General features: G+C 40.2%; 1 protein-coding gene and 1 long non-coding RNA gene across 16 annotated transcripts in view; one reads left to right on the plus strand and one right to left on the minus strand.

The window, feature by feature from the left end:
• Window positions 1-17,846, minus strand: part of Chd9 (chromodomain helicase DNA binding protein 9) — a 223,711-nt gene that overhangs the window by 79,359 nt on the left and 126,506 nt on the right. For 10 of the 15 annotated variants that reach the window (XM_087596599.1, XM_087596600.1, XM_087596603.1 and 7 more), the window contains 4 exons: window positions 5,432-5,543; window positions 1,452-1,598; window positions 1,017-1,085; window positions 883-938 (listed from right to left, as the gene is read on the minus strand). In XM_087596599.1, the coding sequence (XP_087452725.1) occupies window positions 883-938; window positions 1,017-1,085; window positions 1,452-1,598; window positions 5,432-5,543 (384 nt within the window). Of the gene's footprint in view, window positions 1-882; window positions 939-1,016; window positions 1,086-1,451; window positions 1,599-4,706; window positions 4,765-5,431; window positions 5,544-17,846 lie in introns of all 15 variants that reach the window. The other 5 variants (XM_087596608.1, XM_087596612.1, XM_087596611.1 and 2 more) reach the window with 1 other exon arrangement.
• Window positions 7,292-9,883, plus strand: LOC147999349 (uncharacterized). Its single transcript, XR_015643956.1, has 3 exons — window positions 7,292-7,461; window positions 8,084-8,237; window positions 9,181-9,883. It is a non-coding gene; the product is annotated as an uncharacterized LOC147999349 (long non-coding RNA).

Genomic DNA, 17,846 nt, shown 5'->3' on the forward strand with positions numbered 1-17,846 from the left:
TTAATTATAATATTCAAAACAAAAACATTAGCTTTCATTTTACATGTAGGTAATCACTTCATTCAATTTCAATAGATTTTATAAGACTTCTAAAACATCCATTTTGATCCCGGAATGCTAAAAAAAAATTGTAGACAAGAAGTCATGGTTTGTCTCTGTGGTTTGATAAGCTGACCAGAGGCTATTTCTACAACTTGACTTATTTTTTATTATATTGATTTTTGTCACAATCAAGGCTATGTGCGTTAAAACCCACACAATTTTCTTTGAAGAAAAACTGGAAACTATACAAAAGGAACACATTTTCTCTCAACTGGTCACTCCACCGATTTAAGCAAGGTAATTAAAGAGAAGTCATCAGTGTATACATCGGGCATAGCAACCAAAGGGTCAGCTGTCGTGACTAAAGCTGAAGAGCTCAACACAGAAAGGGGAAGCACCTGTAATTTATAAAATCATACTTCAAATGTTCTTACATGCTCATATAATTTCAAATGCTCAGTCTTAACATGAGAGGTTTTCTTTTCTTCCTTCCTTCTTTCCTTCTTTTTTTCTTTCTTTTTATTTTTTGGTTTTTAGAAGCAGGGTTTCTCTGTGTAGCCCTGGCTATTCTGGAACTAGCTCTGTAGGCCAGGCTGCCCTCACACCCAGAGATCTGCCTGAATCTACCTCCAATGCTGAGAGTAAAGGCTTGTGCCACCACTGCCTGGTGATAAGTTTTCAAAGACAACCTTTTACTTCTTAATGATTGAGTTCTTATAATTACAAATCATAAAAATTGTTAGTAAAACGTAGATAAAATGAAAATATATCAATTGTAACTCAATATGCTTACAAGTTAAATAATTTATATTTAGCCATAATTTTAATTCAAATACTTACTAATTTTTGTACTTTACAAAAAATTCTTCTATATCAAGCATAACTCCAGGTGATACCTAAAAATTAAAATTAATAACTGTGAATCCAGCAGGATACAAAATATAGCATGTAAAGTGTGCTGCCCTATTACTTACCTCCTTTTTCACAGTCCTACAAGCTAGTATTTTGTCTACAATTGCAGCATCTTCTTCGCTTGGATTTTCCTATGAGAAAGAGGGAAAAACCTATGATGGAACATATTTTCAAAATAAAAAAGTCATTCAGCAAACAACAATGCGTTCAGACTCAGCACTAAGGGAAATGTCAGGAATGAGAAACGAGTTTTATCAACACTGCCTTGACATCATCTGCACAGCTGCACTAACCCCGCTGCGACCCTGCCTCTGGAACGTCCACGGTCATTGTTCTACGGCGCCAACCGTAGATAAACATTTGCCCAAGGTTTCCAGTCAAACTGACAATGGCTACAAGTTTACCTCATAGTATGTAAGGGGAATACACGTGAAATGGACTGGTCGGCGGCAATGGACAAGGAAGGCCTGAGCCTGCTGGCTTAGGCTGAGCCTCACCACAAATAACTGGAGAGGCTGCTCTCCGGGTGGAGGAGCCGAGGTCCTCTTCACTTTCAGGCCGCCTCTCACCTCTTCCTCACACTGCCTTCCTTCTGCATCTTCTGCATACTTTTTCCTTTTAACTTGTCGATTTGATCTTCTTTTCTGTAATGAACCACAAGGATCTGATTTATATAAATTATTTTTAAAATATTTAGCAAGGATTTAAAGAATATTACTCTTTATGTTAGTGATGCCTTAGAAAAAGATTAACATAGATCACAAACTTGCCTCTCATCATTTCCTGAGTAAAGGCTGTAGCATGCTCATGGCCATGAGTTCACAATCCTCCCAAAGCCTCACTTGCCCCAATGTCAGATCGGAAAGCTCAGTGACACCTTTATTTATTTTTCTTTATAAATTAAGACTAAAAAAGAATTGCTTTGTTTTGAACTAGTTCACAGCTTGGAAAGGCAATGTTCTATTAGTAATACCTTTATTGCTAGATTAGTTTTCTTTAGAAAGAATTATAAAAATAAAGGGTTATCTTAGCTATTAACTTACTCCATAGGCAATACACATTTTAAACTATACATGATTTCACACATTGGTCCCAAACCTAAAAGTTACATCAAATGGTTATTTGTTAAGTAATTATTTGGGGTTTAAATGCAGAAGAAATTAAATGTCCTCTAAGGAATGTAAAGATGTTTAAGGTAGAAAATAATATGAAATCTTTTAGAATGACTACATAAAATGATTCAGTTTAATTCACTCTAGATGAAGTAATAAAGTGGTTCACTAGTCTTAATAGCTTTCTTAACGTTAAAAAAAGGACAAAAACATACAACTAGAGCCTTTTTAAAGATATTACTTATAGTAACAGGTCTTTTTAATAGTCTAATTTTAAATCAGAACCTACCTCCCTAATTATTTAATATATTTTTTGACTTTATAATTCAAAGAGAATTTTTTTAAAGCAAAGTTACACAATTTTTGATGCTTTCACTAAAAAGAGAAAGAAAGAATGAAAGAAAGGAAGAAAGGACAGAAGGAAGAACAAACGACAAATCAAAGCTTTGGTAGGTTTCAGAATACAAAAGCATTTAAGAGTGCTTGCACTTCCGTGAACCATTTGGGGCAGAGGGATTTTATCATCTAGTCTATGAGTAGTTACTGTGTGAATCCAACCCTTCTTGCTTTTCCTGTTCTATTTCCTGACATTCCCCAGAAGTAGTATCAGAAAATCACCTGTGTTTCCTACCTATGGTTTCTGCACTAGCATCTATGTGGGAGCTTCCTCATTATCTGTACAACCATAACGAACCCAGCTGTAACAGAAGGAGCTGGATCTGCTGAGCCACCTGAGGCACCGAGCTGTCACTGTGCTAAGTGTGCAGTGCTTGTGGCCTTTGGAAGACCATGCAAAGAGAGAAAGGCAATATATGGATAGCCAAATTCCATGTCTTTTGTTAGGATGGGTCACCATCAGCTTATTCTCTTTTTGTTGGTGGAGGGAGGGCTCTACTGGGGGATCAGCTGATGCTAGACAAGTACACTATAACTGAGCAGCACCTTCCAGCCCTCCTGCTGAACATGAATGCATTTACATCTTCGTTTGCTTCTCTGTTTGGAGACAGGATTTCTCTGTGTAGCCGTGGCTGTCCTGGAACTCAGGCTGGCCTTCAACTCAAAAGATCTGCCTGCCCCTGCCCCTGCCCCTGCCCCTGCCCCTGCCCCTGCCCCTGCCCCTGCCCCTGCCCCTGCCCCTGCCCCTGCCCCTGCCCCTGCCCCTGCCTCTGCCTCCTCAGTACTGGGATTAAAGGTGTGTGCCAACACGCCCAACCTTGCATTTACATTTTCTAACATGGAAGAGACGGGAAGGTAATAAAAAGACTACAAGAAATCCACCTTTTTCATATACTAATTTGAAAAATACATGAAACATTTATTGTTCCCTAAAGGGAACGTTCTATGAATTTACATAGGTTAAATGTATGCTTAGAATTCTACTGCAATCATCATAAAGATCTTAATGCTCTAAATAGTTTAAATTTGCACTTGACTTGACATTTACAATAATAAAACATATGTATTATTGAAGTTCCATTTTCTATGATTTCTAAATAACTAAGTTTGAGAGTCATGAAATATATATTTTTTTAAGATTTTAAGATATATTTTCAGCTATCTTATAGCTTCTTTTCTGCTTGCTTGGCTTCTTACTGGTACGTTGAAATGCCCACTGATCTTTAGTCAAATGTAAATACATGGTTGCAAAATTTTTTCAGTACTCACAAAAATGCACAGCTTGACAAGACAGACTAAGGGGTACTTATTATAAACTGTTGGTTCATCCTGGGGAGAGTTTCTCAGCCTGATTAACTGATGGGAAAGTCTGTGGATGGAAGACTGCAGATGACCTCGACCTAAATCCCACTCAGTGACGTATACAGCATCCCATTTTAGGGAAGGCAAAAGCTGCATCACTTCCCCAGTTACATTTTCTATCACGCAACTGCCGTCCACATAATTGGTGAATGTGCTTCTTTCTGGCTTTCTCCATGGTTTTTTAAACAGTAGCATGTTCTCTCTCGTAGTTTATTTCAGGCTTTTATCCTCCTCTATGAAAGGCCTCAGGAGACCAGCTCACTGCATTATGAGTAAAGAGAGCACTAAGTTATGTTCTTAAGTGACTAATACTTTGTTATGACAGAATTTGTCTTCTATAAATATTTATAATCTGACGCAGGGATATTTATAAAAGCATAGACACCTCTAAATATAATCTAACTATGAAAGCACTCTTTATCAAGATTAAAGGCATAAAATTAAGCATCATATTCACAATTCTAGATTTCTCTGTCTCTAAAATCTAATTCAGCTTTAAGAGTCCATCTTGACAACCCACTGCTGTCAGTGAAAGCTATGTGGCTCATTCTCTCATGTCTAAAATGATAGTCAGATACACCATAATAAAGATTATACTTATTAGAAATATACTTTTAATTTTTGTTCTGTTAAAGCAACACACTTATCAAAGCAACCTCATCACTGCAGTGAGAAAAGAAAAATATGTTTTACAAAGAACTATACTACTGTTGCACTGTTTGGTAAATTACAAAATGGAAAAATGGCCAGCATTTTTCTAGTGAAAATTAAACTAAAAATTCTGATGTTGAATAAGTTAAGTATAAGTTACCTAAGGTATGGATAGCATGTGAAGAAAAGGCCAGGCCATGTGATATTAGGAGCTTCAGTCACTGCCCTTACCTCAACTCTTGCAGCAGCCCAGGAGCCTTGAGCCACTACTCTCCCATTGGATAAGAAGCTGCATAAGGAAGAAGAAAGGCCATTCAGGGGCTTTCTGGCCCCATAATTCAACAATTGCCACCACCCCTACGGCCTACGGTAGTATTTAAGTATTAGAAAGCAGAGGGTGGCCTGAGTTATTATGACCTTCACTATAGTGGATTATATATATCTCCCCATACGATTATTTTGAGTATTTTTAAAGGCAAAATGCACAGTATTTGTGTCTGTTGGGATTTTAGTATCATAGGTTATCTTTTTTCAACATAAGCAGACAAAAAATACTGACTCTAGGAATGAGTCAATTAATTTGTTCTGCAACTTGTATGATTTTTAAAATTAACATCTCAGCCATTTATTTCAGCATTATGCAAGTCCAAGATAGCACTAGATACTACTTCATGTTCAAAGCCATCCAGGACTTGTGCTGGTATTTAACCTCTCAGAATTTCAGTTCCACTACTGAAAAATGAGGGGTTTAAGGAGGGCAGATAAATTTCCTCCCATATCTAATATTATGTGGTAATATTCTAGAGGAATATTGGAGTAACGCTATCCTGAGGTATTTACTGTATAATAAATTACACTTTCATCACTCAACTAGAGTGTACGTAACCATGAGGCATCATTTCGCTCCCTAGGTCGGCTAACGGTGCCTCAGCCCTCAGCAGGGACTGAGTACTCACTTGAGAGTGCTGCTCCTTGAATGTGTGCTGGGGCATCTGCTCGGCATCGGACAGCTCATCGGAAGACTCGCTCCTTCTCTTGTGGTTCTTACCCAGTGTAATGATGAGTTTGCTGTTTCAAGAGGAAAGAAATCAAGACTCAGATGAGTTAAGATTGCCATGACAAACATAATTTTATAGGGTACATGCCTAACTAAACATGTTTATTATCCTGAAATCCATATAGACATTTTCAAAATATGAACTCTACTAATAGATTGGTTGCAGCCCACATCACGGGGGGAGGGAGGAGTTCAAGCCTAATGCTTGCTTCTTAGGCTCTGAATGTATTTTCATGGGAAAAATTTTAAGTCACACAGTTATTTAACAATAAAATAATTTATTATTGTACAGATTCAGAGACAGCAACTTGCCTTTGTTTCCTGCCTAAGTCACGGCTCATTGTGCTTGTACTCATTGTTCTACTCCCTAAAAGCCTCTAACTCCTCCTACCCCACAGAAATGTCGCATGTGCTGCAGACAATTGTTAACACCTTAATTTTATGTCAGGGGCTATTGAACCTACACCATATGCACCAAGAAATAATACTGTTTACATAATTCTTATAGTATGTATCAGTATAACTCTCTGGTTTTACATTTAATATTACACACACATCAAACACATATCTCTAAACTAAAGGCCTATTTGCTTGAGAGGCAAGTACTGGAGTTCGGATTTCATTATCTGTCTCAACAGTACCGTTATTAAAGCATCGTATTAATTATAAACCATGTAACCATCCCGCAAAATTCTCTTCTAGATATCTCTATTTCCCAAACTAAAAACACCTCCATCATTTTCATATGTGGTACATCAAATAGATCCAAATCCTTAACAATAATTTACCAATTTTGGAAGTTATGAGCATGATAAGTTCACAGATTCAGAGAACTGTGCCCTCAACATTGAGCGAACTGCCTGATCTCTTGCCCTTCCTTTGTACTGGCTGGCCTTGCATGTCAACTTAACACAAGCTAGAGTCATCAGAAAGTGAGGAGCCTTACACATCCACGAGATACAGCTGTATGGCATTTCCTCTGTTAGTAGTCGGTGGGAGAGGGCCCAGCCCATGGTGTATGGTATCATCTGGGGTCTCATGGTCTTAGGTCCTATAAGGAAACAGACTGAGGAAGCCATGAAGATCAAGCCAGTAAGCAGTACACCTCTATGGCTTCTTCATCAGCTCCTGACTCCAGGATCCTGCTCTGTTTGAGTTCCTGTCTTGACTTCCTTCAAAGAAGAGCAGCAATGTGGAAGAATAAGCTGAACAAATTCTTTCCCTAACTACGACAGCCTCACCTTTCAGCCTACAACACAGAGATAAGTGTAATAGTTCCCTCCCTTGCCATTAACAAATAAGAAATAATGTATGTTTCATGGTTTGAATCTTAAATGTTCTGCAAATGTTAATGCTAAAGGTGTGGGCCTTAGCTAATGGCACTATTAGGGTTCCTACGGGAGGGACACGAACTCTGCACACACCCTCTCCATTTGCTTCCCTGCTGACAGGAGATGAGGAGCTTCCTCCCTCTCATGCTCACGGCCATAATTTCCTGCCCTTTCAGTGGTCCAGAGGAAAAGAGTGCTGAAACATGAGACAGAACAAATTTACCATTCCAAGAGGTTGCTTATCTCAGAGGCTTCCTCCCAGCAATGGAAAGTTAATATTCTATGTTAGCTCTTAACATAATCTTAGCAGATAGGAAGTGTTAACTAATGGAAACTACGAATTGTGTCAGCGGAAAAGTAAGTCTTAAACCTTACAGATTCATAGACAAGGGCTACGACAAAAATGCCAAAGTGGAGGTTGGCACAGTTCAGTGTGACTGTTTATGGGAGACTAAAGGAGGCATTACAGAAAAGGCAGACTCTGAGGTGTGAGGACATGGTGAGGAGGCGGCTGGTGTGAAGCACGTTCGGGCAGGAGGACACCTAAAGCAAGGCAGAGATGTGCAGGAGTCATGAGTACAGCACACACAGAGAGCAGGTGAGAGCGAGAATCCAGAAGGCTTGTAATGACATGCAAAGACAGACATTTTAAAGTTCAAGCCAGCTTTGCCGCTCCATAGGCTAAGACGCTACCTGTCTTATTTACCACCATCAACGTGTATTTACAAATAGGCACAGAAATACGTTTGAGTGAATTAAGAAGGTACTAAGGAATACAATTTTAAACAAGGGAGCAGTGTGACTAAAAGTGAGTGAAGAACAAGCCAGAGAAACTATTGATCAGGTGGAAGTCAATCCGTGTGAGGAAGACAACAGCCTGGGGCTGGCCTCAGCACTGTGGATGGCGGAGTGGAGAAATGCAGTCTTTCTTTATGATGTAAAACCAGTAAGACTTCGAAGTCAGGGGTGACTGAGTGTGCATGGCTTTCCCCATGATCGGACATGCTCAACAAGGTAATGCTAATTTCTACTTGTCTTCTAAACGCACTCTTGAGAATATGTGAGGGAGGAAAGTAAATAATAAGGTTATAGTTATTCCTTGGAGCCAGGAAAGCAAAGGGGACATAAAAGGATAATGTGCAGCAGGATGAAAGGACACCTGAGGTAACGCTCCTGTGTCTCCCGAGTCAATTGCCAATGTCTTAACTGTTTCCCTACAGCACAGATTTGCCTGGAAGCCATCTGGATTGATGGTGTGACATCATCTGGTGCTCCCTCCTTGTCTACAACGTGAATGTCACGTCGTTTTCATTTTTCAATCCAAAACCAACTCAATTCTGTTTTACACAGAGATCAAATGAACATTTAGAAGAGGTAAGTAATTTCCTCAGAATCCTGTAGCTGATGAGAATGGGGGTGGAGTGGGGAAGGCTAGTGCAGCAGCTCGGTGGTGAGAGGCCTGGGTTCAGTTACCAGCACCCACCATGGCTCCCACCGTGGCGGCTCACACCTGGGAATCTGATACCTTTCCTGCACATGGACTCATGCAAACCCATACACATAAAAAGGAAAGGCAAGAAAGAATAGAATGGGCTGGCAACATAGTCCAACAGATAAGGCTTCTTGCTGCCAAACCTGAGTTCGACCCCCATGACCACATGGTGGAAGAAAAAAACAATTCCCAGGTTGTCCTATGGAATTCACATGTACCCCGTGGCATTCGTGTATTCTCTACCCCCTCAAAAGAAGTACTGTTTTAAAACATATATAAAAGGATAGATATAAATTAAATATCCACTCTGAAGCCTGAAGTAGTATCCAGTCTGTAGTAGCAAATGACCTTTAAAACACAAGAGTCAGCCAGAAAACGGTGGCCTACGCCTTTACTCCCAATACTTGGCAGACGGAGGCAGGTGGACCTCTGAGTTGCCTGGTATACAGAGCAAGTTCCAGGACAGACAGACAGGGCTACACAGAAAGGCAAAAGAAAAAGAAAAGAAAAAAGTAAAGTAAAAGAGTCAATAGAAAAAGTTAAGGTATATTTAGAAGTATGTTCTTGGCTTTGGACACAACAGACAAATTTCTTAAAAAAAAAAAATACTCTTCAGGACTGGAGAGATGGTCAGTGGTTAAGAGTACGTGTTCTTGCAGAGGATCTTGGTCCTGTCTGTCCCTCTACCCCTCACCCCTTTGAATGTGGGTGTCCAGTGAGATTTAGTCCCTGTCTATTCTTCCCTGCCTGACCTGGACTCTTGATCTTTCTGAAGTTGTTCTTAAACCTAAACTGAATCTAGTCACCAACCATGTGACATTACAGAGAGTGTGTCCTGAGATGATAGAGGAGCTGAAGTACTCCTGTCGCATGCTGATGGAAACGGTCTTTGCATTGACACACATGGTGGTGATGCTAGTGTGGACAAGCTACCGCGCTGCAGTGACTGTGACCGAGCTACCGCGCTGCAGTGACTGTGACCGAGCTACCGCGCTGCAGCGCACTGTGACCGAGCTGCCGCGCTGCAGTGACTGTGACCGAGCTGCCGCGCTGCAGCGCACTGTGACCGAGCTACCGCGCTGCAGCGCACTGTGACCGAGCTACCGCGCTGCAGCACACTATGACCGAGCTACCGCGCTGCAGGGCACGGTGACCGAGCTACCGCGCTGCAGGGCACTGTGACCGAGCTACCGCGCTGCAGTGACTGTGACCGAGCTACCGCGCTGCAGCGCACTGTGACCGAGCTACCGCGCTGCAGCGCACTGTGACCGAGCTACCGCGCTGCAGGGCACGGTGACCGAGCTACCGCGCTGCAGTGACTGTGACCGAGCTACCGCGCTGCAGCGCACTGTGACCGAGCTACCGCGCTGCAGCGCACTGTGACCGAGCTACCGTGCTGCAGGGCACTGTGACCGAGCTACCGTGCTGCAGCGCACTGTGACCGAGCTACCGCGCTGCAGCGCACTGTGATCAAGCACAGAATACAATTCTCTGTTATAGCAGTAAAAACAAAAAGTATTGATTATGCATCTATGAGACTTTTTAATCATTAAGTATACTTCTACTTATTTGAAAAAAAAAAACTGTGTGCTGGCAAGATGGCTCAGTGGATGAGGCCACCTGCTGACAGGAATAATGACCTGGCTTTAGTCCCTGGGAGCCACATAGTAGAAGGACAGAACTGAACCTCTCGAATTGTTCTCAACTTTCACACAATGCTGTAGCATATATGGTCACATACATACAATAAGTGATGAAACATAATTAAATAACATATTTGCTACAAAATAATATACACTGTTAGCAGCAGCCTCCGGTACCTCGTATTTACTGTGTCTCTAGCCACCACAGTAAGGCAGGTAAGGCAGTGCAAACTTTAATCTCAGTACTCAGGAGGCAAAGGGCAAGCAGATCTCTGCTAGTGTGAGGCCAGCCTACATGGTGAGTTTCAGACCAGCCAGGGCTACAAGTAATACAAACATCAAAGAAACAAACAAACAAATGGGGCAAAGCAAAACAGACATTTAGTCATTTTTAAAAATTATAAATGACTATCAAGTGGTTATATTATCCATTTTCCAAAAGTGTAAGAGATTTAAAAAGATTCTCAAAGTACTAAGATGTTTAAAAATGTTTTTTACAGACAAATATTATCTAAATACTAATTTCTATACACCACCAATTCCATCTTAACAGTGTGTGTATATATATAATTTACTTAAGGGGCTGGACAGATGGCTCAGCAGTTGAGAGCATTGGCTGCTCTCAACAGAGGTCCTGAGTTCCGTTCCCAGCATCCACATGGTGGCTGACAATCTGATGGCCTCTTCCTGTCTGCATCCAGACATGCAGACAAAGCACCTGTAGATATGAAATATATATATGTATGTATTTCAAGAAACCTTTAACTGAGGAGCTGGAGAGACGGCTCAGTGAAAAGCAGCACTTGCTGCTCTTGCAGGGACCTCTGTTTCATTACCAGCAGCTACTTCAAGTGGGTCACAGCTCCTGTGAGCACGGTTTTAGAGGAGCCGACACACTATAGGCCTCCGTAAGCACCCGTGTACATGCATAAACACACATACACATAAAAACCATACATACATACATCCTTGGGGCCAGATGTGGAGGTGCACACCACAGGTAGTTCTAGGTCAGACAAGACTACACAATGAGACCCTGTCTCAAAATAAATAAAGAAAATAAAAACAAAAATTAAAAAAATTAAATTTTACTTTAAAAGAAATTAAGAATTTAAAATTTCACTTCACAGGATTGGAGACATAGTTCAGTGTGCACTGGCTGCTCTTCCCGAAGTCCCAAGTTCAATTCTCAGCAACCACACAGCTGCTCACAACCATATATAACTGTACTCCTATGGGATCAGATCCCCTCTTCTGATGTACAGGTAGATGTACACGTAGGCAAAAACACCCATGTACATAAACAGAATAGATATCTAAAAAATAAATAAAATAAAATCTTATTTTATGTAGTCTATTATTTTTCTTCTATCATGGGCCTAAAATATAATTTTATTTCATAAAGTTGATAACTTTTAATTATACAGGCAAAAATCCTTTTCAAATTCTCATTGACATTTTTTTAAGAGGAATTCTGACTATGTAGGCCAGGCTAACCTTGAATTTAATATGAATCCTGCCTCGGTCTCCTGGGGGCTAGGATTCAAGACATAAGTCACCGCCTCCCCCTTCAAAGTCTAACTTTATAAGAAGAGTACAGCTCCATGGACCTGCTTATCAACTGTGTACAAGTCCATAGGTTCCCTCTCTGGCATCACAAAGCAGAATGAACCCGATGTGGCAGCAGATATTTCAGATACACTAGCTTACTAAGCTGGGCACAGAATGTTACATACCTTTTGTGTTTACAAATGGCAGTTTCACGTATCACAGAAAGTTATTCTGATATTTGACATAATCTTGACTGTCAATTCTGGGTGGGTTGGGGCAGGTATAGATATGAAGATGTAAAGCTACTGTCAGAGAACGCTGGAAGCGGTTAGGCTGTTAGCTTATTTTCTGTTCTGAAAGGTCATCTACATACCACTACTAAGGGAGTAGTCACTAACTAATGTGGCATTAGATTAGCATAGGCTGGGCTTGAGCAGAAAAATGTCTGTTTAAAGCACACACTCCTCAGGAGAAGTAGCAGAGACAGTAAAGAGGCAAGCCTAGGAAGGGCTGACCAGTGAGTGTCCAAGTGAGAATGTCACTGTCACCTCAGCACATGAAAGACAGATGCAGGATGACTGGAAACAACTTAAGGCAGGTCTAGCTACATAGAGAGACCCTGTTAAAAAGGATTAAAAGAAATACAATATTGCAAATGGGTAGTTAACAGGGGTGGATTAGTTAATAGGACTGTACAAATGTCTATTTCCTAGTTTCCATCCTTGTGCTATGGTTATATAAAATGTCAACATTTGAGGAAGAAAAGCTAAAAGAACTGTAACTTAATTTTGCAAGTCTGAAATTATTCCAAAGTAAAAAGTAAAAATCTGAACTCCTACAAATGTATAAAAACCAGCAAAACCAGAAAGAAACCTCAAGTTTCTGGATTCCAGTCTTACACTGGGATGGAATGCAGGCTCCACACAGGTAAACAAGCACTTGTAGTAAGCCACATCACAGCCTAGGCAAGGTTGTATCCTGAAACAGAATCCCCCAGTTGCCTGAGCTGGCCTCTGACTTGTACTCTTCACATCTCAGACCCCGGGGGTTGTGGACCAGTCCAACTGGCTATCTTTTTAAATAAGTGTCCCAAAGTATTCTGTTGTCCCAGCAGATTAAAGATAAATATTCAAGACAATGTTAAACTTTTTATTTATACTACACTAAAAATTTAAAGTTCATTTGCCTACATGGGTTGATAATTTTGAGAAAAAAAACCTCTAAGACAGGCAGAGCAGGTACCACCAATCTCAACAGACAGGGAGAGGTCAGCACCAAATAAACAAAACTGTCCAAGTCCCAAATCTAGGAAAAAGGAAAACAGCTAGAAAACACACACAACAACAAAACATACACATCAAAAGTCCCTTCATTTTCAGGTTACTATGAGACCTTACTGATTTTAAAATAAACTGTCATATCTACTTCAATAAATATTTAACACTAATAAACAGTTTGATGAGCTAGAAATCTAAGTGCTATTATCAGTAAAGTTTTAAAATTTGTATGACTTTTGAACAAGCAGGGCCCTTTATTAGCTACCCAAGGACAGCAGACGGCCATAGATGGGATATGAAGGAACTCGAGACATATAATTGAGTCAAGTAAGCAAGTCCACAAGTGTTGTAGAACACCCTGAATTATTAATTCTACATTTAAATAAGTTTTCACTGTAAATGCATTCTTCAAATACAACAAACTTATAATTCAAGGAGAAATACTCATTAAAATAAAGCAACATAGCAGTATGAAATAACTTAATAAATTCTTAATGCAACTTTTGATTTTAAAAAATGTTAAAGGAGCCAATGTCCTTAAATACAGCACTCAGGAAGCAAAGTGGATCTCTGTGAGTGTGAGGCCAGCCTGGTCCATAGAGCAACAGTTACCTGGTGAGACAGTCTCAACAACAGTATTAAAAGTATGTTAAGGGGCTGGGGATTTAGCTCAGTGGTAGAGCGCTTACATAGGAAGCGCAAGGCCCTGGGTTCGGTCCCCAGCTCCAAAAAAAAGAACCAAAAAAAAAAAAAAAAAAAAAAGTATGTTATTAGTGCCAACAAACTAGGAAGAGATATTCAGGCAAAACCAACCAAGTACCCCTAAATATCCAAATGGCTTCTGACAGAAAAGAGCAATTTGAGGTGATGTTATAAAATTGAGTTCTTAACTAATTCACGTGCTGTCAGTCCGGTGCCTACATTTGATTTTGAGGGTAATGTATGCACTCATCTGCATCCAACCCATTTGTTATTAGTAGACTGTTAACCAGCTAAGCTCCACACTGTGTCGAGCTATAATTGCCCCCTGTTGATTCTCTCATTGCAATAATTGGACAATGAATCTTATTCAATTAGTCCATATGCTGTAATTAATACACCCATCATACTTGATATAAATGAATCACGCCTGTGATTCTCACATGTAGGAAGATGAAGCAGAAGGACTATGAGTTCGAGGTCAGCCTGAATTACACAGCAAAAGCCTGTCTCAATCAGCCCAAAGCAAAACAAGAATTACCTACATAATTTTAATCATAGAAAACAGGCAAAATATTATTTTGCATTATTTTGTTTTTGCTAGGTAAGTAAAAAGAAATGAGGCCATATTTAAAGGCATCAAATGTATTTATTTTTCTAGTCAGGCATAATGGACACATGCTTTAATTCTAGCACCATTGGCAGAAACCTGCATTCAAGGACAGCACAGTTTACAGAGTTCCACAACAGACAGGGCTACACAGAGAAACCAATCAATCCTGACTGGACAGGCAAAACAACTCTCTCTCTCTCTCTTCCCCTCCCCTTCCCTCTCTTCCTCCCTCCCCTCCATCACACACACACACACACACACACACACACACACACACACACACACGCACATGGGGGCTAGGAAACAGCTCAGTGAGTAAAGTGCTTGCAGCGCAAGTTTAAAGATGTAAATTCAGATCACAGTGCCTAAAAAGTGAATTCAAGATCTCACCTTAATCTCATCAAGAAAAGGCAAGCAAGTCTTAAATGGGCTCTTATTTTAGTTAAAACAATATTCCAAAATATGTGAAAGGATATTTAGTATAAATTTTTTGGTAACTTTAATTTTTTATTATTTCCTGTTCAGTGTTGAATGTTGTTCCACCTCCCCCCCGAGTGTACCACATAATCAACTATAAAGAATCCACATAATCATGCAATATGTTTGAGTAGAGCTTCTTTTTATTTTTTGAGAAAGGATTCCTTTATGTAGTATTGGCTGTCCTGGAACTCACTATATAGAAGAATCTGGTCTCTCTCTGCCTGCCTCTTAAGTCCTGGGAAAAGCATGCACTGACATGAGTAACAGCATAGTTGACTGTTAATTATTAAAAAATACACATGTAAGCTGAAACAAAATAAACAAAAAGCACATGTAACATCTCTGCAACCTGGATTCTCTAATTCGCCATACTTTTAATTTTCTTATTGACACACAAGATGAGGAGGCCTTAAGACCAATAGCAGCTTGCATTCAGTGGAGAGGACACCCCTTTCTGATAATGGCAAACCTTACAGTCTTGTAAAAGCATAATTCTTAATGGAAGAGCAAGTCTTACCCAGAATTCTCAAGTATCTCGTGCACCCTACTGGCTCTGCGGGCTACTGTTTCACATCATCTGAGTTTTAGATTTTGACCAGTAACATTAGGAAAGCATTTATACTGACAATGCATAGAAAAGCCTTTGTGTCTGGTTTTCAGTAAAATGTTTCAGTAAATAAAGCCTTTTCTATGCTTGGGTCAGTCAGGAGAGGCAGCGAAATTGATATGAGACTGACTGACACTTGAAGAAATGTCTCTCTGGAGATTCTGCACTTGTCTGCTTGGCTTTACACAGCCTCTTACTGGTATAATAGGAATGTATAACACATTTATATCATACACTTTTATAACCAGTTTAGTAAGCATATGAGAAATAACTAGTTCAGCCCTTTATATGTTTGAAGACAGCACCATTTCAAAATTCCTATTATTTTGAAAAAAAAATATAGTTCACATATCATTTTATTATCATGTCTTCAAGCAGGGTCTCTCTATGAAGCACAAACTGCTGTCAAACTCTTAAAGGTCCCAAAGAGACTGTGGATAGAGCTGAGGGATAGAGAGTCCTTGCCAGCAACAAACAAGACACTGTGTTTGACCCCTAGGACTAAAACTAACCACATCAAACCACAGACAAGCACAGCGACAGGACCATAAAAGCTGTGGTTTAATGTCCCCTGCTTTCTGTCATAATGTCTCAAATTTAGTTTCTATTTGAGCTTGATAAGTATCTCAATATTTAAGGATTTTTATATAACTAAACAGAAAACGACTTCAAATACATAAATAAACCATATTCCTATAGCCAGTAGACTAACTAAACAGAAGCAAAGAGCTCAATCATCAAGGGCTGTTACTGAAACTCAGACAACTATGAGACTGTGTCAAGATCAAAAGCTCAGTCAGATAACTGGTCAGAAGGCAGGTCCTGAGGGAGAAGACCTTAGAGAGTAGCAACAGAGAACTGCCATTACAGCTCCGTATAAGACATAGCTCTGCACACTACGTCTTTCTACCACACATGCACGTGTGAGACACTGGGATCAATTCAGATCCAAAGGAAAACTCAAACAGTGAAAGAAAGCAGTAACCCAGTTTTGTCTCTGTTGTTTCTTTTTAGTGTTTTCTGTTTGGCTTTAAACTGACCTTACTTTGGAGCAAAGTCTTAAGAGAGAGAGAACCCAGGAAACAGATGAGGAAGACATACAGCCCCAGCTTCCCTTAATAGCTCCATGCTGTTTAGGGTTTCAGAAAACCATAATAACTTGCATCTGCTGATCACTGCATAAATTCTAGATACTGTCTTATTTGTTTTAAATGATAACCCATTTCCTCCTCAAAATGATCCCCCTTCTAAAGCTAGAAGGTAAGACTCTATACAGGGTTATACTGCTTGTAACTAAATGACACTGACCCCAAATCAAAGAACTTACAAAAATTAAATGAGATGATATGAAGTGCTCTGAAAAAAACGTTCAACTGCTTATATTTTTAAAGTACCAATCTAGGGGCTAGAAGATGTCTCAACAGTTAAGAGAAAACAGATCTTGTAGAAGACGTAGATTTGGTTCCCAGTACCCTCATCAGCTAGCTCCTAACTGCCTATGACACCAGTTCTAGAGGACCTGATGCCCTCTAAACTCTGAGGTGAAAAGAAACCTTCACAGCCGCCGTAATACCCATAAATGGAGGGTCTTGGAGACGGTTCGTGGATGCCTGCTGTACAACAATGAAGGTTGGAGAACGCTTCCAGCCCCATCACATTAAAAAGTAGGGCAGATCAGTGGCTTACCCGAAATCCTAAGCTTGCAGAGAACAGGGTATCTTTAGGGCAATCTCGCTAGCTAGACTGGCAGAACTGGCAAATTTTAAATTCAGTGAGAAATTGCTTTAAAGCGGAGAGTCACATGACATCAACCTCAACTCCACATGCTGTGCATATGTGTGACCACCACATGCAAATGTACATATCACAGACATATACCATACATACATTCAAGTTATTAAAATCAATCTAGGGACTTAGAAGAGAGTTCAGTTACTAAAGTGCTTGTTGCAGCATGAGGACTTAAATGTGTTCCCTAGCACCCTGTAAAAATGCAGGCACTGTGGCACTCACCTGCAGACACAGGCAAGTCCCTGACATGCCCTGACAGCCAGGCAAGCCACGTCAGTGAGCTCCAGGTGCAATGAGAACCTTGTCTCAAAAAATAGGGCAGAGTGTGGTTCAGGAGGTCACCTGACAGCGACCTCTGGCCTCCATGTCCACATCATGTGTAGACACATGCTCCCTCACACACCTATGCAAACATATACAACACACACATGCAAACCACATCAAGCTATAAAAGAAAAAGTTTCAAACATACTAAAACAATGCTTTTTCTTCAGAGTAATATTCCTGGTTTATATCAAATCACATCTATGCATTAAATAAATATCAATTATGACTGGATGTCATCAATAAATTATAGTTTATAAATGTACTTCTTAATTTTCTAAGATTTATTTTGTTTTTAAATTACATGTGTATGTCCATGCACATGAGTGCTGTGTGTACGGAGGCCAGGAGAAGGCATTCGGTCCTCTGGAGCCGGTCACAGCCGGTCCTCTGTGAGCTCCTGATGTGGGTGCTGCGGAAACTGCACCTACATCTTAGCAGCGCTCGAGCCCACCACTGAGTCATCTGTCTAGCCTCCAATTACGCTTTTAAAATGCATACTTAAC

Source organism: Rattus norvegicus, chromosome 19, assembly GCF_021556685.1.
Source record: "Rattus norvegicus strain SHRSP/BbbUtx chromosome 19, alternate assembly SHRSP_T2T, whole genome shotgun sequence".
In the NCBI taxonomy this organism is placed as follows: Eukaryota; Metazoa; Chordata; class Mammalia; order Rodentia; family Muridae; genus Rattus; species Rattus norvegicus.